The 23,625-nt window shown below is 48.8% G+C and overlaps 1 protein-coding gene across 1 annotated transcript; it reads left to right on the top strand.

Annotated features, from left to right (window-relative positions):
• Window positions 1-582: 582 nt before the first annotated feature.
• On the top strand, window positions 583-23,200 carry iqca1 (IQ motif containing with AAA domain 1). The gene is made up of 19 exons (XM_067260651.1): window positions 583-593; window positions 1,659-1,986; window positions 2,184-2,303; window positions 2,524-2,715; window positions 4,127-4,198; window positions 5,502-5,704; window positions 7,320-7,404; window positions 7,506-7,658; window positions 9,017-9,092; window positions 14,193-14,299; window positions 14,548-14,646; window positions 16,158-16,225; window positions 16,429-16,511; window positions 17,489-17,596; window positions 20,249-20,448; window positions 21,387-21,473; window positions 21,828-22,005; window positions 22,250-22,488; window positions 22,672-23,200. The coding sequence occupies exons 1-19, from the start codon at window positions 583-585 to the stop codon at window positions 22,825-22,827; spliced, it is 2,565 nt and encodes an 854-aa protein (XP_067116752.1). The 3' UTR covers window positions 22,828-23,200.
• Window positions 23,201-23,625: the final 425 nt, after the last annotated feature.

Below are 23,625 nucleotides of genomic sequence, written 5' to 3'. Positions count from 1 at the left end.
CAAGCGTGACATGGAGGTGTATAGTTAAAGACAAGGCATTTTATAGGCTATTACATTCGCGTTTTTGCGATCTAACTGTCCGGTGTGGGTGCATTGCGCAGGCGTGTCGTTCCGTTGCTAGACGCTCGAGTGCTCACAGAAAAGCAACATACTTTAATCGATTGGAGGCAGTTTTCGTGGACATGTCTTTACATGGAAAATGGGAAGGTTACAACATGTCAGACTCGCGGAATCAGAAGAATTTGATTGCATGGACATCATTAGGACAGGATAGCTAAACGTCAAATGCTTTTACAATATTTAGGACAGCTGAATCTCAGATAGGCATATGCATCAAATTAAATACAATTGTCACATACCTGGTCTAAAAGGGTCTAATCTTGTTCTCTACAATGTTTTTGCAGCGCGTATTGGGAAGTCAGTGATGAAACAATCATCTGTTTTTGTAGTAACAGATTTGTTGCACACAGTCGTGTATAAGTTCATAATTTAATTAAGTTCATTGTAAAGACTGACAGACTACAAATCTAGAGACTCATCTTGATTCATCTATCGGAAACAGGTGGTATATAACCGAAGAACATGTCTCACAGGTTTGATACATCTAATTCATTTCTCTCTGCTACTTTGTATACTTTGATCTGTTCAATGCTTTCCTCTGCTGAAAGAAAAATCCAGATGTTGGTCACAAGACACAATTTCTTCAAAATAGCTGTCCACGGGGGCACAGAGTGATATTAATTCTGAATTGTCAGCATCTTTCAAACTTAATAAGCGAGAACTGCAGGTTGTGAAACAGGGAGAAAGTGCACTGTGTTGCTGTTCCCATAACAACAGACAGGCATTCTTGCATCCACTTGGTGCTTGAAAAAGCAGTTCTTTGGACTGTAAATACCAGGAAATATCAAGGCAGGTATATTCATGCGATGACACAGCTTCGCTTGCAAGCACCCTTCAGAGAAATATGATTCCCAGACGACTAATAAGCCTTCATTTCCTGTAGGTGGAACCTTTGTGATTTGTTGACTGAGTTTCTATGGTGCGCTTTCAAATTCTTTGACTCAGGGCTTTGTTGCCGGGCACTAGCTGGGTATCTAGTTGAGTCCCCCACACCCTCCCATTTTATTGTTGAGGTCCCCTAAGAAATGGTCCCTCAGCCTCCACACTGCTCCTCCTTCCTTCCCACCCACTCTCTGCTCCTTTGATACAGCTAGCCCTTGAACAAGCATTACTGCAGGCAACGGAGATTGCCTTTAGGGTAGCAGTATAGAACTCATCCGAATATGAAAGAAGCGTGATGTCACCATTGTGAATCATGTCTTTTGTGATTTACTGAGGCAGCAACTTATCCAGAGCAGAGAGCATGATTGGGAATGTGTTTATTGGCGGACGTGAGGGACATTTAGCATTTATTTTTGCCAATACACAAACTAAAGCAATAGTTTTTCCCGATGTAACAAAGGTATTCCCACGCCTAATACATCTGGATGACCTGTTTGTCCTTTCCCTTTGCAAGTGTTAGTGGTGCTATGGCTGTTTATTTCAGCGTAATAGGGATATGGTCTGAGAGAGACTGTGGAAGAGCCTTGACTCTCAGAAGCTAGTGGGTCTTAGAAAGCCTGTCAGTGATTTCACCATCTGAACACTCCTCTGCCCAGCTCCTATGCCAGGATGTGGGCTACAGCCCATGTAGCTCTGGAGGACCTCCTAGTGGACGAGTTCCCCTCCACGGTGCCCCGGCCTCAGAAAGACCGCTTGCAGATCTTCCAGGGTCTGGCCACGTTCTACCTGAAGTACCTCCAGATCTTCCGCAGCCTGGAGGCGGTGTACGACCAGGTGGTTCACCCCCAGAAGCGTCGCGTGGTCAGGCAGGTGCTGGACGGCGTGATGGGGCGTCTGCTGGAGCTGAAGAACGAGATGGTGGAGCTGGAGTTCTCGGAGTTTCACTACTTCGACGATGTGCTGGAGGACCTCAAACTGACACCTGTGAGTGGGACCCGGAGGTGGAACAGTCCGGGGAGAAGATCGGAATGAGTTGTTCCTCGGTAGCAGTAGGAGGGCTTGTCGAAGGCTTAGGTTCTGAATGTTATTTCAAGTACAAGTGCATCTCTTGACTCTAAGCACACCGTTGAGGAAAGTTCTCACCAAATGAGCCTGACGTGAAGGTGTGATGTGTGTCTCAGGAGGACCTGGAGGTGCCCATCCCTCGGTTCTTTGTGAGGGAGAAGATACGGATTCTCCGGGACAGAGAGAAGATGCTGGCTCACGTCCTGGCTAAAGGAGGAGATTTGGAACAGGAGCCGGTCAGTAACACAAACTTCACATCCACATGAAACCTTGGTCACACTTTTTCCATTCAACTTACTGATATTGTAGACGGTTCTAAAATGTCCAATTGACATATTTAAATCCATTGACATCCGTTACATAACAAAAACAAAACGGTTGACCTCATTCCATTCCGGTTGTACTATCTGTAATGATTAAACGTGAGCCCTGTATCGCTGCTGTTGAACGCGGCAGGAGGTCTCCCTTCAGACCATGTGTGTGGAGGAGGCGGTGAGGGTCCTTCAGGTTTCTGAGCGGGCACGCCAGGGACGCCTCAGGGCTCGCTTCATGAAGGAGATCCGTCAGGCGGAGGAGGAGGCCGCCCAGGGAACGAGCTCCACCCCCACTACCCTGGACCCGGACCAGGCCGCCACTCGCATACAGAAGGTACAGCAGCCTCTACCCTCTGGTAGACGGGGAAAAGCACTGGGCACGGTACTCCCATCCTTCACGACTGGGAATAAAGTCAAATATGAAGGCAGATTTAAGGGATATTGCATTCATATATTGTTTGTGAACGCATCTGTTTCCTATTTGATCAAATGGAACGCGACCCATAAGCACAGTAGGCGTTCCAAGCTGGGCTATGTATCATCTTATTGCTCCAGCCAGATCAGGGCTCACCCAAAACATGACCTGAACACGACCGGTCCAGTTGAGGTCAGTATAACCGGGGCCTCCTGTCACCCTCACCATGACACGAACACACAAAAGATATTATAATCGCCATCGGATCCCGCCGAGCCACAAGAAGTACACCCGATTCCACTGTGAAAGCAATGTGCCGAGGGCCTTTGTTCGCCCAGGGAAGGTTAGCACTTGTGCGATGACAGAGCGGAGGAAAGTAAGTCAGGATTTGGGGTATTCGTTTTCATGACCTTGCTAATCTCGTCATCCGATCCTCTAGCATATTGACGTCAAGAGAGTGGACCGTGTTGTGGTTATGGTTATGGACCAAGTAATTCCCCAACAGAGGCGACATTGTGTTAAGATTTTGCTGAAACTAACAATTGTACCGCTTTGCGACTACAGTAGAGCCTGCATTCAGCTCAATATCGCAAAGCACTACTGCCATTGATTTAGACTGGGAGGGAGTCCAAATGTAACTCTTTAATGTAAGTTGTATTCAGTTTGCTGCATGATTTAGTGCTATTCATCAATAGGCCTTTTGGGTGAAGACAACACAAGAGGGGATGGATTGCAACCCCTGTTACCAAATTAAAACCATGAATCAACTTCTCAGACCACTGTGTAGATGAAAACTGCTGGTTCAGTCTTAATCATTAAGTCTAGGCACAGTTGTTCAGCACAGTTCAAGTAAGATTTACACTGTTATCTTGTATTCAGTTGAATATTTCTGTTGAAGAGAGCAGCGCAAATCGTTTTTTCCTATGTGTTCAGTTCCAAAACTTCAACAGTTTGTCAGAATCATGACAATTGTAGCTTTGAGCTGCATACCTTAACAGAAACAGAGCGTTGTGTTTTGATTACAGGCGAGAGAGGGGATAACACAGCCTAGCAAGGTCTCACCTTCTGTTAAAGACTGTCAGATGTTATCCTCAACCCTGTCTCCCAAGTGTTGCCACCAACAAACACGCACACACACACATACACACACACAAACAGTCACTCTTTAGACACAGGAACATGGGCACATATTCTCTTTCCCTTTCTTTTGATTCTTTGTCTCTCAGACACACACACACACACACACACAGACACACACACACACACACACAGACTCATTCCCCCAGACTCACACCAGGCCCCAGGTGACCCCTCCTGTGTTGTGTTGTAGGTGTGGCTGGGCTACAGCACCAGGAAGAGGACCAAGCAGGAGCGTCTAGAGGAGATGATCTTCCTGGGAATGGTGTGTGCCCTGCTTCCCTGTACCAGGGTGTGTGGGTGTGTGTGTGTGTGTGCGCGGGTGTGTGTGCGTGTGTGTGTTTGTGAACTATAAACAAGTTATATTGTCAGGCTTATCCAGGTGATGAATAAGCTTTTGTATAGTAACAGTTTTCCAAACTGATCATGTGCCTGGGTACAAGTAATTGTGCACGCCCATATCTTGTCTTTGAAAAAAACCTTTCATTTATTGCTTTGAGTCATTTCATGTGAACCAGTATGTGACTAAACAGACCTTTTTTCACGCCTATTTTCTGATCTTAAAATGCTAAGAACACCTTGTCCTTGTTCTCTCTGTGTCCTTTAACTCACATCCCTCACAGCAGTCAATGGTCTGCATTCGTTTCCTTTTTTCTTGAGTTCATTTTTCCAAAATATTTCACAAAACAGTTTACACTCAAACCAAAAAAGTTAAACAAAATCAACTGCTTTCATCAAAACATAAAACATAAGTCATCTAATGACAAGCTTTTACTATCAATAATTACACCCACTAAATGACTCAATAAATACTAAACTATCAATACACCCTAACATATTTGAATCCTCTTTAAGATGCCTGTGCCATTTGTTGATGCTGTAATTATAGTTCATACCATGACAGAAAAGTAGACAATACAGATCAGACTGTATTTCATTTGTCCTAATATTACGGAATTTTACCAAAGATTATCCTAGCAAAATTAATAGTCAAATGGCCACTAACAAAATACTTTTTTATAGGCTAGTTTATAGTAGCTAAGAAAATAACATGTAATGTCAAAAAGGCAACTGAAATACACCACATTCAGAACATTCATCCTTGTTGATCCAGCCACATGTTTTCATCAGCTTGACTCTGGGTGTCATCCTTAGCAATGCTGTGGGAAACGTCGTCCTGCATGGTGCATTACAACGTGCACCTGTTATGCATGAATCAACATTTTCTGCTTGAACAAAGACATTTGCACACAGTTAGAGGAGGTTCACAGTTATGGGAGTGATTTGTATCAGTTGAGACCTAAATGTTTTTTGTTTTTGACTTGATTTGCTTATTCGGGAAAGGAGCTTCAGCATGTGCAGTGTGTGAAAATGACTTGCTGTTCTGCATAACAACCAAAACACTGTTTTACTTTGGCTCGGTTATTACTTCGATCGAGTGTATCCCATTTTTAGGAGAAGTATCTTCGCAATTAAGAAAAAAACAGTTTTGCACATGGTGAATGTCATCTTGTAGAGGAACATTCTGTCCTGTTTGAGCTGGTCCTGGGTGTTCTCCTGGTCCCCAGATCCCTCCGGAGCAGCTGGGGCCCAGCATGGCTCTGCTGCAGGCCCAGCAGGTGGAGGCCTCTCGCAGGCTGGTCCAGGAGGACCACGAGGCAGAGTACCAGAGGGCACTGGTCCACATCAAGGAGTCCGTGGGCTCCGTCGAGGGCCCTGACATAAGGGAGACTCTGCAGGAGCAAATACGCCAGTGGTTCATTGAATGCAGGTGAGAGAGAGAGAGAGAGAGAGAGAGAGAGAGAGAGAGAGAGAGAGAGAGAGAGAGGAGGGAGGGAGGGAGGGAGGGAGGGAGGGAGGGAGGGAGGGAGGGAGGGAGGGAGGGAGGGAGGGAGAGAGAGAGAGAGAGAGAGAGAGAGAGAGAGAGAGAGAGAGAGAGAGAGAGAGAGAGAGAGAGAGAGAGAGAGAGAGAGAGAGAGAGAGAGAGAGGAGAGGGAGAGGGAGAGGGAGAGGGAGGGGGGGGGAGAGGGAGGGGGGGGGGAGAGGGAGAAGGAGACAGAGTGAGAGAGTGAGAGAGAGAGAGAGAGAGAGATAGAGAGAGGCAGCCAGGGAAGTCGGTGCTCGAGGTCGGGATGATGCACATTAGTTTAGGACTCCATCCATCTCCTTCACTGGAGGGGCCGAGGCACTGCTGGTGTTCTCCTCTGCACAGCCTCTTAGTTAATTGGCCTATCATTCAGATTATGTGCGCAGTCTCCTGGCTTCTTCTAAGTCTGATTTCAATGAGTGAGAAAGACTGAGATCCTGTCTCAGTTTGGTGTGGCCCTGCTGCAATGGAGCAGCTGTCAGCAAAAAGCCCCTTTCATCCTTTCGATTCTTCCTATTCTTTTACGCCTGTACAGAGGAGGCGACCAAACAGTCCTGTGTCATTGTGTGTCTGTTTCTTTCATTTGACAGTTTCAATGTGGGTGGGTGTGTGTGGGTGTGTGTCTGTATGTGGTTAGGCAGGGGTGGGGTGCACGTGAGTGAGCCCGGTTGTGTGTTTGGGTGTGCTGGAGAGACCCAGTGCTTAGTGGGAGGGCCCGTGTTTAGACTAGGACCACGGAAAGATCTAGAAATGAGCGCGGTGGCGATCTTCTCAGTCAGGCCCCATCGCTGCTGAGGTGGCCTATTAGCACATTCCTGGGTGATTTATGGTTGGCCACCGGTGGGTCCTACCCATTAGAGGAGAAGAGGGAGGGGGGACAATGGTTGTAAGTCATCCAGGCCCCGGTGCCTAGGGAGTAGCACAGCTCCTATACAGCTCCCATAAGGGGGGAGACAAAGCTCTAGACCCACACGCTGACCCTCGCTGTGTCCCAGCGCTCTGAGCTGCTGCCCTCTGCTCTGACCCCGGCTGGAACGCTGACAATAACATAAGCACCGTGATGGATAAAGGGACCCACCCTCCGGGGTTCGCAGACCCACCGCCAGTGGAGCTTCCTCCCAGACCCTGATGAGAATCCAAGGGCTTCCTGGCCCCGAGGAGACCACCAAGATTAGCAAAGCCTCTGAATGCTGGGGTGGTGTTAAAATAAGATGAGAACTTGGAGTTGGGTGGGCTGTTGGAATGGCAGGGGGACGTGTGTGTTTTTTCAAAGTGTATTAGATAGTGTATTGTATGTAAGTAAGGAAGGTTTTTCCATGACACAAAATACCATTCTAAAAGGTGCCAGGTACACCATAAAACACCTATTGGTGGTAACGCTTTTTATTTGTTATTTTTTTTATTCAGTCAGTTGACCTAGTATTCAAAACAGACTTTCCCAAAGACTTAAAGAAGAATAAATGACATTAAAGCACATTGATGATGAATTGACTAGCGTGGTCTCTCTCTCTCACCACAGAGACGCTACTGGCAGGTTTCCTGATTTCCCAAACACTGAGGACGGGGGATCAGCGTCCATATTCGCTCAGAAAACACCGGAACAGGTCAAACTCCCGTTCTCTTTCTCATCTTTTCTATTTCTTTTCTTGTTCGTGATGTCCTCCCTGGATGGTTACTGGACGTTGTCTCCCCTCACCTTAAACAGGTGGCTGCAGAGCTAGCAGCAAAAGAGGAGGAGAGGGAGAAGAAGAGGAAAAGCAAAGGAAAGAAAGACAAGAAGTCTGGGAAGGAACGGAAGGAGAAGAAGAAAGACAAGAAGGGAAAGTCCAAAGGGAAGAAGGGCAAAGACGACAAAGAGGTTTGTTCAGGAACAGTCTGAGCGGTTGGCTACACAGAACACTCAATCATTTCCTCAAGCCAAAATAACAACAACAAATCATAGAGATAGGAACAGTTAAGTTTTTCGCATTCAGTCCAGGAACTGCTCGTGCTCTACTGAATGGCACTCCAAATGAGAAATGAGGTTTATCGGTGTTTTCGGATGGCTGAGATAGAGGGAGAGAGGGGTTTTCAGATGACTGAGATAGAGGGAGAGAGGGGTTGAAACCATGGACATATTTATTATCTAACCACCAAAAACGTTCTCCAGGAGAGCACTCAAACACTCCTTAAATGAGCCATTAACACCAAGGCTTCCGAAATCCTTACTTCTGCTCTTCCTAACACTCCCTGCAGAGTTTAGAACAACCCTGAATCCCACCTCAAGATGCAGCTTTCTCAGTTAGTAGTCAGCTGTTTTATATAGTAGAACAATGACTATTGGGTGAAACAATTTAGTTGGATAATGTTTTTTTGGCAGGGTTAGGCTAGCGTTGTTGACAGATACTGGTGTAACTCTAGAGCCTGATGATTGACAGCTGTGACCTGCAGCCCTATCTGGCATGTGACATCTCCATTAGGGCCTCCTGTGTTTTCCCAACCTTGTTTGAACAACTGAAATGTTGATCATGCCTGCCCTTTCCACCAGGAAGTGGCTTGCCTTGCACCCTGAGCAGCGTCATACACCATTTAAAGTGTAATGTGGAGCACTTAAAATCTCTTCATATTTTCAAATGGATTTTTCCATCTTTAGAGGGGACCATTACATATCAACAGTGTGATAAAAAGGAGTAGGGATGTGAAATCTCCTTAATGATTACATTTTGTGCAGGTGTGTGTGTGTGCCTGTGCCTGTGTGTGTGTGTGTGTGTGTTGCAAAGTAAATGAATGTTAAAAGTTGTACCTCTGACTGTGAGGCAGAACAACATATCGTTTCATAAATCACACTCACAGTCTCTCTATAGTCCTCCTACTGTGTGTTCACATCATCAATGATGGCTGAGGATTTGACCCGGTGCCACAGCACAGTGGAGAACCGGTCCTGACCGGAGCAGCTTTGAACTCCCACAGAATCAGTGTCTCTCTACTAAATTAGCCATAGACTGACCCAGGACCCTTGTATTAAAACGGAGAAAAAAAACAGGAACTGAAAAGCCCTTCCCTCGCTCTGTCTTGCTAAGCTATTAGGCGTCATATTTTAAATGGAAGCAGGAGATCCCACAGGAGCATCACGGTAGACGAGAATTAACCAGTAAAAAATGTTCTTTCCTGAAACACCTGTTTAGGATTTATCACTATGACGATTTCTAATTGTGGTTTTGTCTTTTTTTTTTTTAGGAGGAAGAGAAAGGTTGGAAAATGCCCCCAAGCTGTTTTCTTCCAACAGTCGTGGAAGGAGCCAAGATGTATAAAGGTGAATAAAAAGATTAGAAAGAGGTAGAAAGTAACACATTCCACCATGCTGTCTCTCTGGGAGGTATGGGTATCTCTGCACGCCACACACACCATATGCTCCACGCACTTTTATAGCATCAAGGTTATACTGTATTTTGAGACTCAAAATGATTAATTTTTGTTGTTTATTTATAGTATTTAGTGACCATATTGTGTGTGTGCTCACTCTTTCATTTTCTGGGAAAAAGTCTCAAAATAAAGTTTGACATTGATTTAATAAAAATTAAGAGGATACGTTGGGAATCCATCAACGGTGCAGGAGAGACAGAGTGCATTCCAGATCCCACTCCTGTTGTCTGTCAACAGGAGTGGGATCTGGAAGCTTCCTCCCATTGTGTTCGTCCATACTCCCATTGTGTTCGTCCATACTGTGTTCGTCCATACTGTATCTGTTGGTTGCCATACCAATATCTTCTATCGACTAGCAGGTCTGCCTCCGCAGGCCCGTCTTCAGGGCCGGCTGGAGGGTTTACGTCCAGTCAAGGGGCCCTCTAGTGGCTGGGATAGGGTCCCTCGTGGATTGATTTGGATGCCTGTCTTGGATTTGAATTCAAAACCCCCACCATGGGACACCTCTCAATTCCAGGCAGATAATCTTTCTTGAGGAATGCTAAGTGTGTGAGCTTCAAGCCTTCTCCCGCCTGTGTCTCGGCCAGGATGGGTGTGCAGGCTAAAGAGGCTCTCTGGGACGATAAATCAATCTCCCCTTGTGACAGGCTTGCAAATGGCCACCACTCTCCTTCCTGTTTCCCAGCGGGAGGAGCCCTCAGACAGGAAGTGAGGCAGCGCGGCCTGGCCTCTGTGTGGCAGTGACCCGTGGGCAGACGTGTGCAGAGGTCTCGTCTTCTCCAAACCCAGCTCTTGACCTTTACTGTAGAACATTCCATGGGGAGCAGTTGGACTTGAAGCCTCTTGTGGAACTAATGTTATTTCTTTCCCCTATGTCAACCTTGTATTGTTTTGTGTGCAGTTTCACTCAGAAGTAAAGCAGTTCCTGGCCTTTGGATGGCTATAAACCCTGTACTTAGTTTTTTACTTGCTCTGGAAGGGTTTCAACGGAATGTAGACCTATAAAGTCTGTGTTCACTCCAGGTTACTCCCTCAGTGAGAGACAAGGTAGAGAAATGGGATCAGGCCGAGCTGCTGAAAGATCCAGGTCAAACAACCAGGAGTAGCTGCACCCTTCCCCACCCCGACTCATCCGTCTTCCTCTGGGGTGACAGTCAGGGAACCGTCCCGCAACGCTCTCGGCAACCTCCCCACAACCTGACAGGCCCAGTCCCAGTCGGGGCGGAATGCCACGGGGAGTCGTCCGCCACGTCCTGGGTCTTATCACTCCATCACCACCCGCCCCGTCCCCCTCCGCCCTATCACCCCACCCTCTCCCTCCACGTCTCCGTCCTTCCTTTCCGTCATTTTCCCTTATCTGACCCTGTCACCTGAGAAGGAGGGGCTGGAATCGGAGGAGGAGGTTCTAATGTGTGTGTGTGTGTGTGTGGAGGGCGGGCATGTGCTTTACAGCTTGGCTGTTTTGTGGACCCTTGGTCTCCCTGTGCAAACACCCACAAATCACAGCTGGAAGTATGCACAGCCAGTCACAGCACTGCTCTCCCCTGCCTGTCCGGAAAGGTCTTCGAGGGTGGCTCCGAAACAACAAACGTCGTTTGGGAGTAATGGCGACTCCAAGCATCGATAACCCAAGCTGAGATTGGACATGTCTGTCACTCAAAGATGAATTTGGGCAGCGGTAGCGTAAACATCATATGAACTTTGGAGAACAAAGTTGGGGTCAAACCTCTTTGACTTCCCAGTAGTTGGAGAGGTAGAGTGCATATCCAATCCATGTAATTGGTATGCAATCAGACTGGAAATAGAATTCCGTACAATTCTCCCATGATTGCTGCTCCTTGAACGAGTGTGATTCTTGGAAGACGGCTCCCTGACTGAGGATAGAGTGGACAGTGGATAGATTAATGACAGAGTCAAATGTCTTCCTTTCCCAGCTGTTTATCAGCTTCCTAATTCCTGGGACAATGGGAGTGAATGAGTAAAGCACTCCAACATCCTGTTGAATACGGAATGGCGGATATAGATACGACCCATGAAACATTTCCCGCTACGGAAAAAAAAACAACTAAATAAATATCAATCAATAGCACTCGAGAACATTTATGTTACCCTAGCCCTAACTCACTTAATAACCAATATGCTTCAGTGAGCATTCGTGCCCAGTTACCAAAGAATACACTGTGATTTCACCTAAAGCCAGTTTTAATGAAACTCCTATCTGGCCCTGCCCTGTTTTACCTTCCACTTCGGCTGAAGGAGAGAGTGAAGGAGAGGTTGAAAAAACAACAAGTCACGCTGCAGCTGCGAGTTAGCAGGAAGCAATTATATGCCGAGTCAAAGCTGTTTAATTTCTCTGCTCGTTATGATTCGTCTCACAACGTCAACCGACACAACCTGGAGCTCGGGGGGTTACATTCCTGACAGAAGCAGCCTTTGAGCCCTAATGAAGGCCAGACCACGGCGCCTTCGCTCCACACCACACCTCTGGAACGTCCGTTGAGTTATTGACGGGACGGCGGCTGCCGTGGCGATTGGCATGGGGGTGGGGGGGGGGGGGGGGGCTCGTTACCCCGCCTGGCCCTGGTCACTAAGCCCGCCGTCTGGACGTTTCATATGAAAAGGGATGATGGATTTGTCGTTTTTATTAGGTCTGACCTCCTCCCCACCCCTCCTCTCTGAAGCTCCCAGTACTAAGCCTTGTGTAGGGATGGACAGGACGTAACTCAACACAGCTGGATGCTCTCCTCCATCGTCTGCCCCCCCCCCATTCATCCTCCTTTTCTCAACCCTCGGCATTAAGGATCACAAGACGGCCATCGGTAACGTCCTCAGTGTTCTGGACGTTCGCTTAAACCCATGTCAAACATCCTGGCCGTCGACGCTTTCATGGAAAAACAAACAGCCGTCCGTCTGAGGGGCCATCGGTTTTGTAATCCCACGCATTGGCCTCTGTTTTATCAGGTGTCTCTAATTGGAAAATGATTGCTCGTTAGGTTTATTTGGACGAGATGAAGCGTGAAGGTGAATCCCACGTTTGCGGCGAGCGAATCCGGGGCGAGCGGGGTTCCAGTGAGAGCGCGTGTCGGTCGAGGAGGCCGTCGGACCGGGGCCGTTTCAGGTTCCCGTCGCTCGCACTGTGAAGTTTCCCACGTGGAGGGGGTCGCAGGCATTGTGCTCCCGGTGTTTTGTTTTGCGTCCTTGTTGCGTTTTTCCTTTTTTCCTTGTCTTCCCCTATCCCCCCCCCATCCCCCCCCCCTCCATCTCCCCACCCCAGCTGGGCTGAGGAGCTGTTGACCTGGGACCTGTGATTGCTCTCCCTTCCTGTGTGCCATGCCAGCGTCACGGAGCGCTGCCTGCATGCGACCCGTGGATTTAATTTCAATTTCCTGCCCTCCGGTCCGTGCGATAGGAAGAGCTTTTTTACCCCTGGAATTGCTCTTCCTGCCTGCAGCTTGGGACAAAACGAGTCTTTTTCTTCCCAGCCCGGCGGGGAAAAGAGAGGAAGAAAGCGAAGGCTGCAAAGCGTGCTCCGGCATACAAATGGCCTGGTGTATTGGAAGCAGATACTGTGTAGGTAGCCTTGGCAAAGAGAACACTGCTGATCATGCTTCATTTGGAGCGCTGGTTGTTCACAAACCAGGTGGTACATAGCCGAAACGAGACCGCTGACAGAGCCTTTTGTTGCAGATGTGTGTGTGTGTGGTCTCAGTGTGGAAATCTTCAAACGAGAGCTGGTAAGGTTGCCAGTCGGGTGAGATGGAACTGATTGACACGCCATTTATAATCTCAACTGGCTTTTTCTTACGCAAACTTGATATCATTCGGTGCTCTTAAAGTCAAATAAAAGCACTTAAAAGGCAACTCAACTGTCTTTGCTCTCTATCTCCAACAACATTGCTCTGACTCTATTTCTTTTTCTTTCTCTCCCTCTCTCCCCCCTCTCTCTCTTTATCTCTCTTTCTCTCTCTCCCCCCTCTCTCTCTATCTCTCTTTCTCTCTCTTTCTTTCTTTCTTTCTTCTCTCTCTCTTTCGCTCTCTCTCTCTCTCTCTTATTTTTTCTCTCTCTCTCTTCAAAGGCCTCTGTTTTCATAGCAACAGAATGGATGCTTTATTTAAACAAACAACTTGAGTTTCGGTTGGGGGGGGGGGCTGTTGGATAACGCATAACTAGAGAAAGTAATTATGTGTATCAGATTACCTGGGGGGTGTTTTGAAATGAGGTGGGGGGGCTTTAAAATGGGGGCCTTGTGGAGGAGAAGTTGACCCCTGACCTTTCCAGCAGATCCCATTTCAAAGACAGACGCGTGTTCGGAGGTGCCACCAGCCCAAGCTGTTAAACCAATGCCCTTTGACCCCTGCCTGAACTTGACAGGGGTTTATCCCAGGATTAAGCCGTCAAGAAGAACCATCCGGATGCCAGTGATGACATGAGATCAAGCTCTGTTTCATACACTGACACGTTGGTCAGGAAAAAGACTAATAAATAATCTGAAGCTTACTTTTACAGGCTGTTGTTTAGGATACACTGTAAGGTAACCAGACATGTTGTAGTAGAGAGAGGCCAGTCAGGGTCACTTACTCTTTGTGGGCCATCAGCTGTTCCTATATTTTCCTTTTTCTTTGTTCACAAGAAGTCTTCTGTTGTGAGAGATCAGAGCCCACCTGCCTTGTTCTGGAAGGACCTACCTGGCTCTATGCCCACACTTCCTGCTTGCGTCCAGACGGAAAGCTGTACACAGGAAGTTTAGGCTTCCTTCTAGGAAGTGGCCCCTGAGAGCCACTCAGAGGGACAATAAGCTGCGTGTTAGTCCCTCCACCTGCACTTCCCTCTCGCTGGCTCGGTGACTGGGGAATCCCAGCCCTTTAGCCAGCCTGCAGTCAATCTGTTTACCCTTAATACAGCTCTGACTGACCTTCTCAAACTCTACCGTCAGTGATGGATGGGGTTGTGTCTTTGTGTGTGTGTGTGTGTGTGTGTTTGTGTGTGTAGATGTTTGGCAGGGACGTGATGAGAGACAGAACTTCCTGCAGCGTTTTGATGCCCAGTTGGTGCGCGAGGAAAAGCGCCTGGAGGTGGAGGAGGAGGTCAGAGTTCAGGTGAGAGAGTGGAACGTTGGCAAACGCACACACACATCAATCTTTACCTCCTCACTTATATACCTGCCATCACTCTCCCTCACATAAACACTCCCACGGTGCCTGAATGAGATCAGTTCAAAACTCCCACTTAGAAACAAATCCCCGAATTTCTTCTCACCTGCAGTGCAGCTTCTGAACATCGGCGAGTTGATTTTGTGCTGACGAGATGAAGGTTCCATCGCGCGCGTGTTTATCTCTCTTGCTAGGTGGACGAGCTGATGAGACAGGAACTGAAGAATCTCAAGCTGGCTGTCGACCGGGATAAAGGCAAGAAGAAGAAGAAGGGGAAGAAAGGTAGTAAGAAGGTAAACAAGATGGCAGCTCCTCGTGCGAGATAGCCTGCTGTCTCAGAACATCTTCTCTTTGTTTTCTTGTTTTTTGTTGCCCTTTTCAGCTTTATTTACAGTAGATTGATAGAGACAGTGAGACAGGAAAGCAGGGAGAGAGAGAGAGGGGAAGACACGCAGAAAATGGCCTGGGTCCGAATCGAACGCGGGCCCCTGCATTACGGCCTTAGCCTCAGTGGTATGTGCTGTATGTAACACAAGCCACTCCGATTAGAGGGTTTTACATAGAGGCAATGCAAACCGCAGTGGTTGCAACGTGAACTTGCGCTGTGAAGAGACAGGGCGTGGTTGTTACTGGTTTGGCCACGGCCGTGCGAGGGAAGGTCGACCCCTGGGTGGAGGCTGTGCTGATATGCTCCTCAGCCATCTTCTCCAGCTTCCACTCAGCATTCAAAGCAACCAGATAAAGACTCATGGCGTGCCTACACAAGTGTCAAGAGTCTTCCGCCAGATATTTCGGTATTTTCTATTTTGAGCCGTTGCCAAGCGCAACAGAGCTTGTTGGCAGATTCCCTCTCAGAGAATGATTCGAATGCTTCGCTATAGCAACATGTGATCAACATGTAATCACCATATATCACCGAGGGTAACTCTCTTTACACTGTTCACCGTAATGACCGTAGGCTACCATAATCACCCTATATCAACACCCCTGAAGACAGTGTTCTTGAATATCAACATCTGAAGAACAGATGAAGCAGGAAGGTGTTTATTTTATTGACAACACACCCAAACAGAGAGAGGTATATTCGAGGGCGAAGATGATGTAACCCCTGGACATCTTTCCAAAGAACTCATGACACTCTTCCACAGACAAAAACATGTTTGTTTAAAAGACCATGACTAAGTTCAGCCCTGGAAATGTCCTTTCTGGATTGAATGTGTTTTTGCCAAGTTGAAACATTAATCTCTTTCGGGGTTCCCCTTCAGACATGCATACCTTTCTGTCGCTCTGCCTCTCCCCCTATCTCTCCCTGTTCCTCTCATCTTTTATATGTGCCGTTCGAAAAGGGGCACTTACAGACTTAATAGGCGTTGCGCACTGAATGATAAGAACATTATCATTCAGCGAACCCGGGAACACGCAAGTCTTTTAAAAGAGTTAATGAAATACCTCCGCTTCTAAGGAAGATTACAGGCCGAGGAAATGGTTTCTTGTCACTGACTTGGAGAGCACTTATGGAAAGGGAACAGTGATTCTCTGTCCCTTAAGTGCCCCCTCTCCTGACCTCCATGGCAGGGTAGCCAGCTATGTCAGCTCCTGTGAGGTTTGGTGAAGAGCCTCTTCCCTTGCTGTGAGCCTGTTTGTCTCACCATGCTACAACAACACACACACACACATGAAGTATGGAGAGACATCCACCCACCCACCCACCCACACACACACATCAATGCACACATACAGTATGCACGCTAAACGGTGGAAACGCACTATAGATCATCCTTTTTTATAAATATTTCTTTTTCAGAAAAAGAAGAAAGGAAAGAAGGGAGGGAAGAAGAAGAAGAAGAGGGAGAAGGATCTGACAGCAGACAGGTCTGTGACCTGAGAGACATACAGGGATCTCTTTAATGGACCCGAAGAATGTTAGGATTTATCGACTCTACATCGAGGTGATGTCATGTTCGCACGATGTGTAAGATTAGTGTCTGATCCCCAACTCCTTTTTCTCTGCATATCCTGCCATCCCCCTTTCTCTCTCTCTGTCTCTCTCTATCCCCCCCCCCCTCTCTCTCCAGAACTCTAGAGGATTTGTATGAGGAGTTGGTGTTAGAAGGATTCCTGATCCGACCCAAGAACACCAGGCTTTCTGACTACATTGGTAACATACCTTTCAAGCACGCTATATTTACACACACTCACACAAACGCACACTCACACAGAGTCGACAATGACATCAGCCAGGTTCTGTCACTTGTGTGAGATGAGATTAGTGACGTACTGCAGGTGGTGATCTGCAGCGCATCAGAGACGAGGGGGTGTTGAGGAGAGCCTGGGGCCAAGGCTGGATCTGTCCCTGACATGACTCCAGACACGTGGGCCTAGCTAGTCACAGTTGACGTGTGTGTGTGTGTGTGTGTGTGGGGGGGGGGGATCAAAGAGAGGAAAAATTGAGAATGTGTAAGTTCATGTGCGTGACTAAGTGTGTGTGCTCCCCGTCTGTGTGTGTGTGTGTCTGAGGTATGCTTGTACACGCGTGTCTGGTGTGGCCAGCTGGACCAGACTGGGGTGCCTCCCATCTCCCTGTGGGATTTATGACTCAATCCCCCGCCCTGCCTCGCTCCAGCAAGCACATCCAGCATCTGACTCGAACCAGGAGGGAAACCAGCGGCCTGACACCTCCGTCGATCATCCTGATCAGACACACATGTCCTTCCTGCGCTCTCAACAACACCCCCCCCCCCACACACACACACACACACACACACCGCCTCTGTCTCTCTCTCAGACTGACCTGCTTTTCTCCCAAGTTCAGTTTGTGTCGGTAAGGGATGTATGCCGCATGGATGCTGGTGGTGTGTGTTGTGTTACGGTCGTGTACAAAGCCGTTTCCTCTGCAGCTTGTGGAGATCCACATTCCAAGTAAAAGGGAGGGGGACAGGGAGACGCTGTGCTAGTAACGCACGTCTGGAAACCTGGCTCGCATCATTTTCCGGATGGCATCACTGTGTGTGACTATTCCCGGTTGCCATACATGAGCTAATAGGTTCCTGTCGGCTGAGAGTCTTTCTCAATGTCTCATTTTTCCATCTCTCTTTCCATCCCTCCCTCCCTACCTACCTCCCACCCTCCCTCCAGGTGAATACAGCTACCTGGGCACGACACTGCGCCAGGCGGACATAGAGCCCATGCCCTCTCTCTCTGACGTCAGACAGCTCCTCGCCCTCTACGGGATCCTGCCCCTGGGTGAGGGAGCGCACACACACACACACACATCTTCCTCTTAAGGCATCTGCTGGCCAGAAGACTCTGCTTCTGCTCACATTCTCACACACACACACACACACGCTCTGAAGATACTTGACATTCCTCATACACACGTGAACATTTTTGACACGTCAGTTGAATTCTGTAATTTCTTCCGTGGGCCAACTAACTGAATATTACATAGCATTTATAGAACGGTATGTTCCTGTGGGCTCCATAAATTGATGCATGCCACTGCACAGCACAGAGGAGCAATCACTATTCAACTAATTGAGTTGTTAAAGAGTGCAGCCCACCTCTGACCCCCCCCCCCCTCGTCCCCCCTCCAGCAGCAGAAACTCTAGAGCCCCACTGAACACCCAGCATCAATATTTGAGCGGTCTCGCCTGTCCGAGTGTGTGAGGCGCGTGTGACCTTTTGAACTGTGCGTGACCCTTGCTTGATCAGCACTGCTACGACACGTCAGCTGTCACCGCTGACTGTGTCACTGTCACTGGATGGACCAGAAGAAAGTCAGGTGTCGCTATGCAGCCCGATGTAAACAATGAATCTCTCCTATATAACTACATTCTACTTTATTCAGCTTCTTTTATGTATAGTATATCACAGATTACGGTTATGCAGATGATAAGCAGCAGCTGTGAAATGAAGTCATGCTTTTTCAAAGTTTTATTTTAGGATGGGAATAGATTTCTGATCTAGAATTTTAACTTGCTTACAAATAAGAAGGCTGGCGGTACCTCCCCCTGTACTGGCACACGGCGGCAGGCAGCACTGGCCGTAACCACAACCTCAAAGTGACTGAACCGCAGCGTTCAAACCCAGGTTTGGTTAGTTCTGGGGTGGGGCTCTGATCTGATCCTCTGGGGTCAACATGGATCAGCAAGGATAACAGTGGAACATAACAACCATCCCACACATGCACAGTCACTGTTACACACACTCACCCACACACATGTACGCTCACACTGTTTGTGTGAGCGTACATGTATATCCAAACTTCCAGTGGGATCCCAAGAATACTCTGTCAGCTCACTCACACTCTCCAACCTCAGTGGGACATCGCTCGCACCCACGCTCGCACCCGCGCTCGCACCCGCGCTCGCACCCGCGCTCGCACCCGCGCTCGCACCCGCGCTCACACCCGCGCTCACACCCGCGCTCACACCCGCGCTCACACCCGCACTCACACCCGCACTCACAACCCCAATCCCTCGCCTCCCAGCTCACATCACTCAGCACCAAGCTCGCTCGCTCATCTTACCTCCTCGCACCAACAAACCCCAATATATGGGGGGTGGGCCGGGGGAGGGAGGGGGGGGGGGTTACTGAACTAACAGACCACCCACCCTGGTGGGACAGGCATCCTCTTTCAGCAAGTCCAACATAATCAAAGACTGTAAGGTGACATGGACTGTCATGAGGTGAGAGAGAGATACTTGTCCCAGGCTGGAAACGCAATACTCACAGAGTAGAAGAAGTAGCCGAGAACAGAGAAGTAGATTGAAGGGAAGGGGATCTGGGTGTTTTTTTGCCACCTGTTACAGTGTATTTATATCAATAATAATTCACAATGGGATATTGTTGAGTCGTTTCCCGGAACGTCAATGTGATTCTCCCTGGGAGTTGGCGCAAGTTCAAAGACTGCTTTTCAACTCTGTTTTATTTCATTCGGTGTTTATTGTCCTCGTGGGATGTTCTGGGGATCGTGTTAAACGGATGGCATTGTTCACCACCGCGAGACAACAACACTGAGGACAAAACTATCCACAGGCGAGCGTGTTAGCGAGCTGTCACCTTCGCTACGCTGTAGCTTCAAAGAGTACCGCCCCCTTCTGGCCATTCACGGTCTGTTTATTTTCACAGAGCTCTGTGGTCTGACTCAGTGGGCTGCCGTCTTGTTTTTGTACGCGGTCTGTGGAACATTCTCCCTGGAAGTGGAGCCGGGTTACTTCCTAGTATCAGAGGCACACGCCTCGACTGTACACAAGGGCGGAGGCGAGGAAGGATGCTGGAACAGGGACTGACTGAACACGGACACCGCGATCTGATCTGACATCAGTTATGACCGTCAGCGTCCTAGCCCATTAAAAACCAGGAACTGCCTGATCATGCTGACTTAATGAGCTCCAGTTGGAGCTGCTAGAGGGGCTTGTTGTTGGGTCGTCACCCCAGGATGGGAGCTCGTCCCTGGGGACAGGGCTGCACCTGCGAATGCGTGCTCTCACGTACAGTGTCCTCCCTCCAGGTCCGGTATGGTACTGTAATCAGGGTTAACATCAGAGAGCTCACAATGGAGTGCAATCTGCTCAGTTGTTCTAATGTGGCCATTGTTCCCTGTGAGGTGAGATTGCTTTGTGTGTTAACGCCACTGGAGTTCAAGGCCTGGTACTTAATGGTTGGATGGTTTCATAACATTTGCCAGAAGGCTTTAGAAGACCACCAGTCCCAACGTCTTTTTTTCTCCTCACCTTACTCTTAAAAATGACTGTACAGTGCACACACTTTCTCACTCTCTTCCCTCTGTCTTTCTTTAACTTGTTCTCTCTTTCTCTCCCTGTCTTTCCCTGTCTCTCTCTCTGTCTCTCTCTCTCCCCGCTCCCTCTCCCCCTGTCTTCCCTCTCTCCGCAGGCTCCCAGTCGGTCCATGAGAGGGCTCCCCTGGTGAGGACTCTGCTGCTGGCCGGTCCAGCAGGGGTGGGGAAGAAGATGCTGGTCCACGCCCTGTGCACCGAGACCGGGGCCAACCTCTTCGACCTCTCCCCTGGGAAACTGACGGGGAAGTACCCGGGCCGCAGCGGCCTGCAGTACCTGCTGCACATGGTGCTGAAGGTGGGCAAGGCTCCCCAGCACCAACCCGTCTCTGTGTTTTCGCCGGGTTGTTTGTCTCAAGCAAGCTGCTGGGAGACACGTTTGCTATGATGGGGGGTGTTTATTGCTATGATGGGGGGTGTTTATCGGAAAAGGCCGCGTGTCAACACAGCGCATGTGTACAGTGTGTGTGTGTGTGTCACTGGCTCAGATGCGGTCTTTTGCACCCTCTCACTTTTGATAGAGGACCTGTAGAAGCAGCTTTGCTTTGCTTGGACACCTCTGTATTCAGCTGGTGGTCCATGAAAGACAAACAAGCCCAGGCCCCTCAACCACATTGTTCTGCTTCCAGCCTGTCAGCACCCTCTCTCTAAGTGCCTGCTGGAATAAGCGGCGTGCCCTGACAGGACGTCCTGCATGCGGAGGCTGAGGTTTGGGGACTGGAGAGATGCAGGCCGGTCTCTCTGAAGGGGGGGGGTTCCAGGCCATTACCGATTTGTCACACACTTTTACAATGGCTTCAGAAAGTATTCAGACCCCTTTACTTTCGACACGTTTCATTGTTTTCTTTGGAAATGCATAAACACACACACACAATCCTGCACATAGAAGGCACGTGAGAATATTAAGGAGCAGAAGTGCATAGTTTGACAGCAGTTTGTTATGAAGTGTCAAGGACTCGCCTTTATTTACCTTTATATGTCTCAGGTTAATAAGTCGTTTGACTCTCCACTGTGCCACAGTTGGTGATGCGGGGGTGGGGTGGGTGGGGGGGGATTGTGTGTGGGAGGGAGGCAGGACGTTTTTTCTTCAGCTGAGTGGAAGTCGGTTTTAGCAAGTTATTGTTCTTGCTGGACTGGATGTACCAGTGTGGGAGAGTTCAGAGTGAGAGTTTGTTGTTAATGTGTGTGGGTGTTTGGTGGTTGTTTGATTTGTGTTGTTTTGTTTTGCTTTCGCAGGTGGCTCGCCAGCTGCAGCCATCTGTAATATGGATTGGCGACGCGGAGAAAACCTTTTACAAAAAAGTACCAAAGCCAGAAAAAGAGGTGCAACAATATCCTATAATGACAGATAGTGTTGAGGATGTTTTTTTGTTGTTTTTTTTGTAGAATAATGTTAAGGGACATTTATTGTCTAGATTGTATAACCACAGATTTGAGCTCTTAACTTAAAAGTGACTCACGATTAAGGGTGTTCTGCCCTCTTGTGGCCAAATATACACATGTATTTGATCCGGTCACTTTCAAGAATAATCAGCATGTGCAGAATAGGATCCCCTCTCTCTTTCTCTCCATCTTAATTTCTCTTCTATTCCCGTGTTTATGATGGATTCACTGAGTTATTGTGAATTATTAATCCTGCATTCTTGACTCATTCCTGTTTCCACCTCTTCCCGGCAGATGGAGCCCAAGAGGCTGAAGAAAGACCTCCCTAAGGTCCTGAAGTTCCTCAAGCCTGAGGACCGAGTCCTGCTGGTGGGGACCTCCCACCGGCCCTTTGATGCCGACCTCAAGATGTTGTGTAAGGTGTACAGGAAGATCATCCTCATCCCCAGGCCTGACTACGCCTCCAGGCTGGGTGGGTGTGCTCGCGTCATCTGTTCTACTGTCTCCTGAGAGAGGGAGAGAGAGAGAGAGAGAGAGAGAGAGAGAGAGAGAGAGAGAGAGAGAGAGAGAGAGAGAGAGAGAGAGAGAGAGAGAGAGAGAGAGAGAGAGAGAGAGAGAGAGAGAGAGAGAGAGAGAGCTTCGTGCATTTAGAAACACTAACCCTGATTCTACCTTATGTCCCTGTCCTCTGTCCCGCGGTGTACCGCCTCCCCCAGTCCTGTGGAGGGAGCTGTTGCGCATCGGTGGGGCTCAGCTGGGGCCCAGCCTGGACCTCAGCTCCCTGGCCAAGGTGACGGACGGCTACACGCAGGGCCACATCCTGCGGGCCGTGCGGGCCGTGCTCCTTCCCCGCAGGCTGGAGCAGCAGAGCAGCCGACCCCTCCGGGCCGCCGAGTTCATCCCCCCTCTGGCCCGACAAGACCCCGTCTTCAAAGAGGAAGAGGAGGCCTTCAAGGTCAGTCAGTCCCTCCATCGATTCATCCGGCGTTCGTTAGTCGTTCGGTCCAGTCCGTGCGCCGTCTTGGGAAATGTCGAATGCATAGACGGGGCACGCCACAAGGGGGCGCCCCTTCCTTATGTTTTCACTGTGGAGGGGGTGGGAAGCGCTTCCTTCACTGTGTGTGGCTTGTGTTGGCAGATGTGGTACGGCCGCACGCCACTGGGTAAGAAGAGGGCGCGGGCTGCCAAGGCTGTCGAGGAGGAGGGAGAGGCGGGAAAAGGCAAGGACAAGGACAGGAAGGGCCGAGGGCCGAGAGAGAAGGACAAGAAGAGCAAGAAGAAGAAGAGAAAGTGAATGTGTAAGTGCTGAGGAAAGGTGACACCTTTCATAAAGAGAATCATGGACATTCATGTCGTGTTTAATACGAGAAACCATACATGACTGAGTCAAAGAACCACCTTTTAGAACGAAGATATGGTCTGCCTGGAACAGACCGGCTATTCCAATCATGGGAATCATGGGAATTACTTTGAGGATGGCCTTATGCCGGACATTGGTATTGAAATCATGAACTGCATAACTGCAGGGGAGCTCTCCTCACAGAGACCCTCACCCCAGCCTCAGGCCCCCTGCTGCCCTGAGACCAATCATCGTTAACCATATCAAAACCCACAAGAGCGTGCAAAGACTCCTGTCAACCGCTGTAATGATGAAAGAGCACAGACAAATAAATGAATCATTGAACTCTCTTCTTGCTCCTGTCTTTCTCTCTTACGCTCATGCTTTCTCTCTCTCCATCTATGTAGCACTGGCCTGATGACATGGTTTTCTGTGCCAAAGAGCTGCTAATTAGCCTGTGTAATTTTCATTGTTGCCAATTACTGCCAGGGGGCTGCAATGTACTGTAGTACCTTGTGTGTGTGTGTGTGTGTGTGTGTGTGTGTGTGTTTACACTTGGCACTAACAAGCAGGCCTGCCCTGCCAAGCGGCTGACCCACTTCCCAGCCAGTCCCCCCGTCCCCACGGAGCCCCCTTCTTCCTCTCCTCAACCTCCAGTCCAAACCTCTATCAGCCAATCAGGAGAGGGCGGGTCAATGTCCACCACATTTGAACTGCACTTTGTTAATCTTGCAGTCTACCCCCGCCCCCCCC

This window comes from Osmerus mordax, chromosome 22 (assembly GCF_038355195.1).
Source record: "Osmerus mordax isolate fOsmMor3 chromosome 22, fOsmMor3.pri, whole genome shotgun sequence".
Lineage (NCBI taxonomy): Eukaryota > Metazoa > Chordata > Actinopteri > Osmeriformes > Osmeridae > Osmerus > Osmerus mordax.
This window is presented reverse-complemented; position numbering and strand designations above follow the sequence as displayed.

What these genes read in the sequence shown, in the direction of transcription:
- iqca1 (XM_067260651.1), top strand. An exon ending in CAGTGGTTCATTGAATGCAG is followed by an intron (nt 5,705 to 7,319) that starts GTGAGAGAGAGA and finishes CTCTCACCACAG; the next exon opens with AGACGCTACTGGCAGGTTTC. An exon ending in CTCAGAAAACACCGGAACAG is followed by an intron (nt 7,405 to 7,505) that starts GTCAAACTCCCG and finishes CACCTTAAACAG; the next exon opens with GTGGCTGCAGAGCTAGCAGC.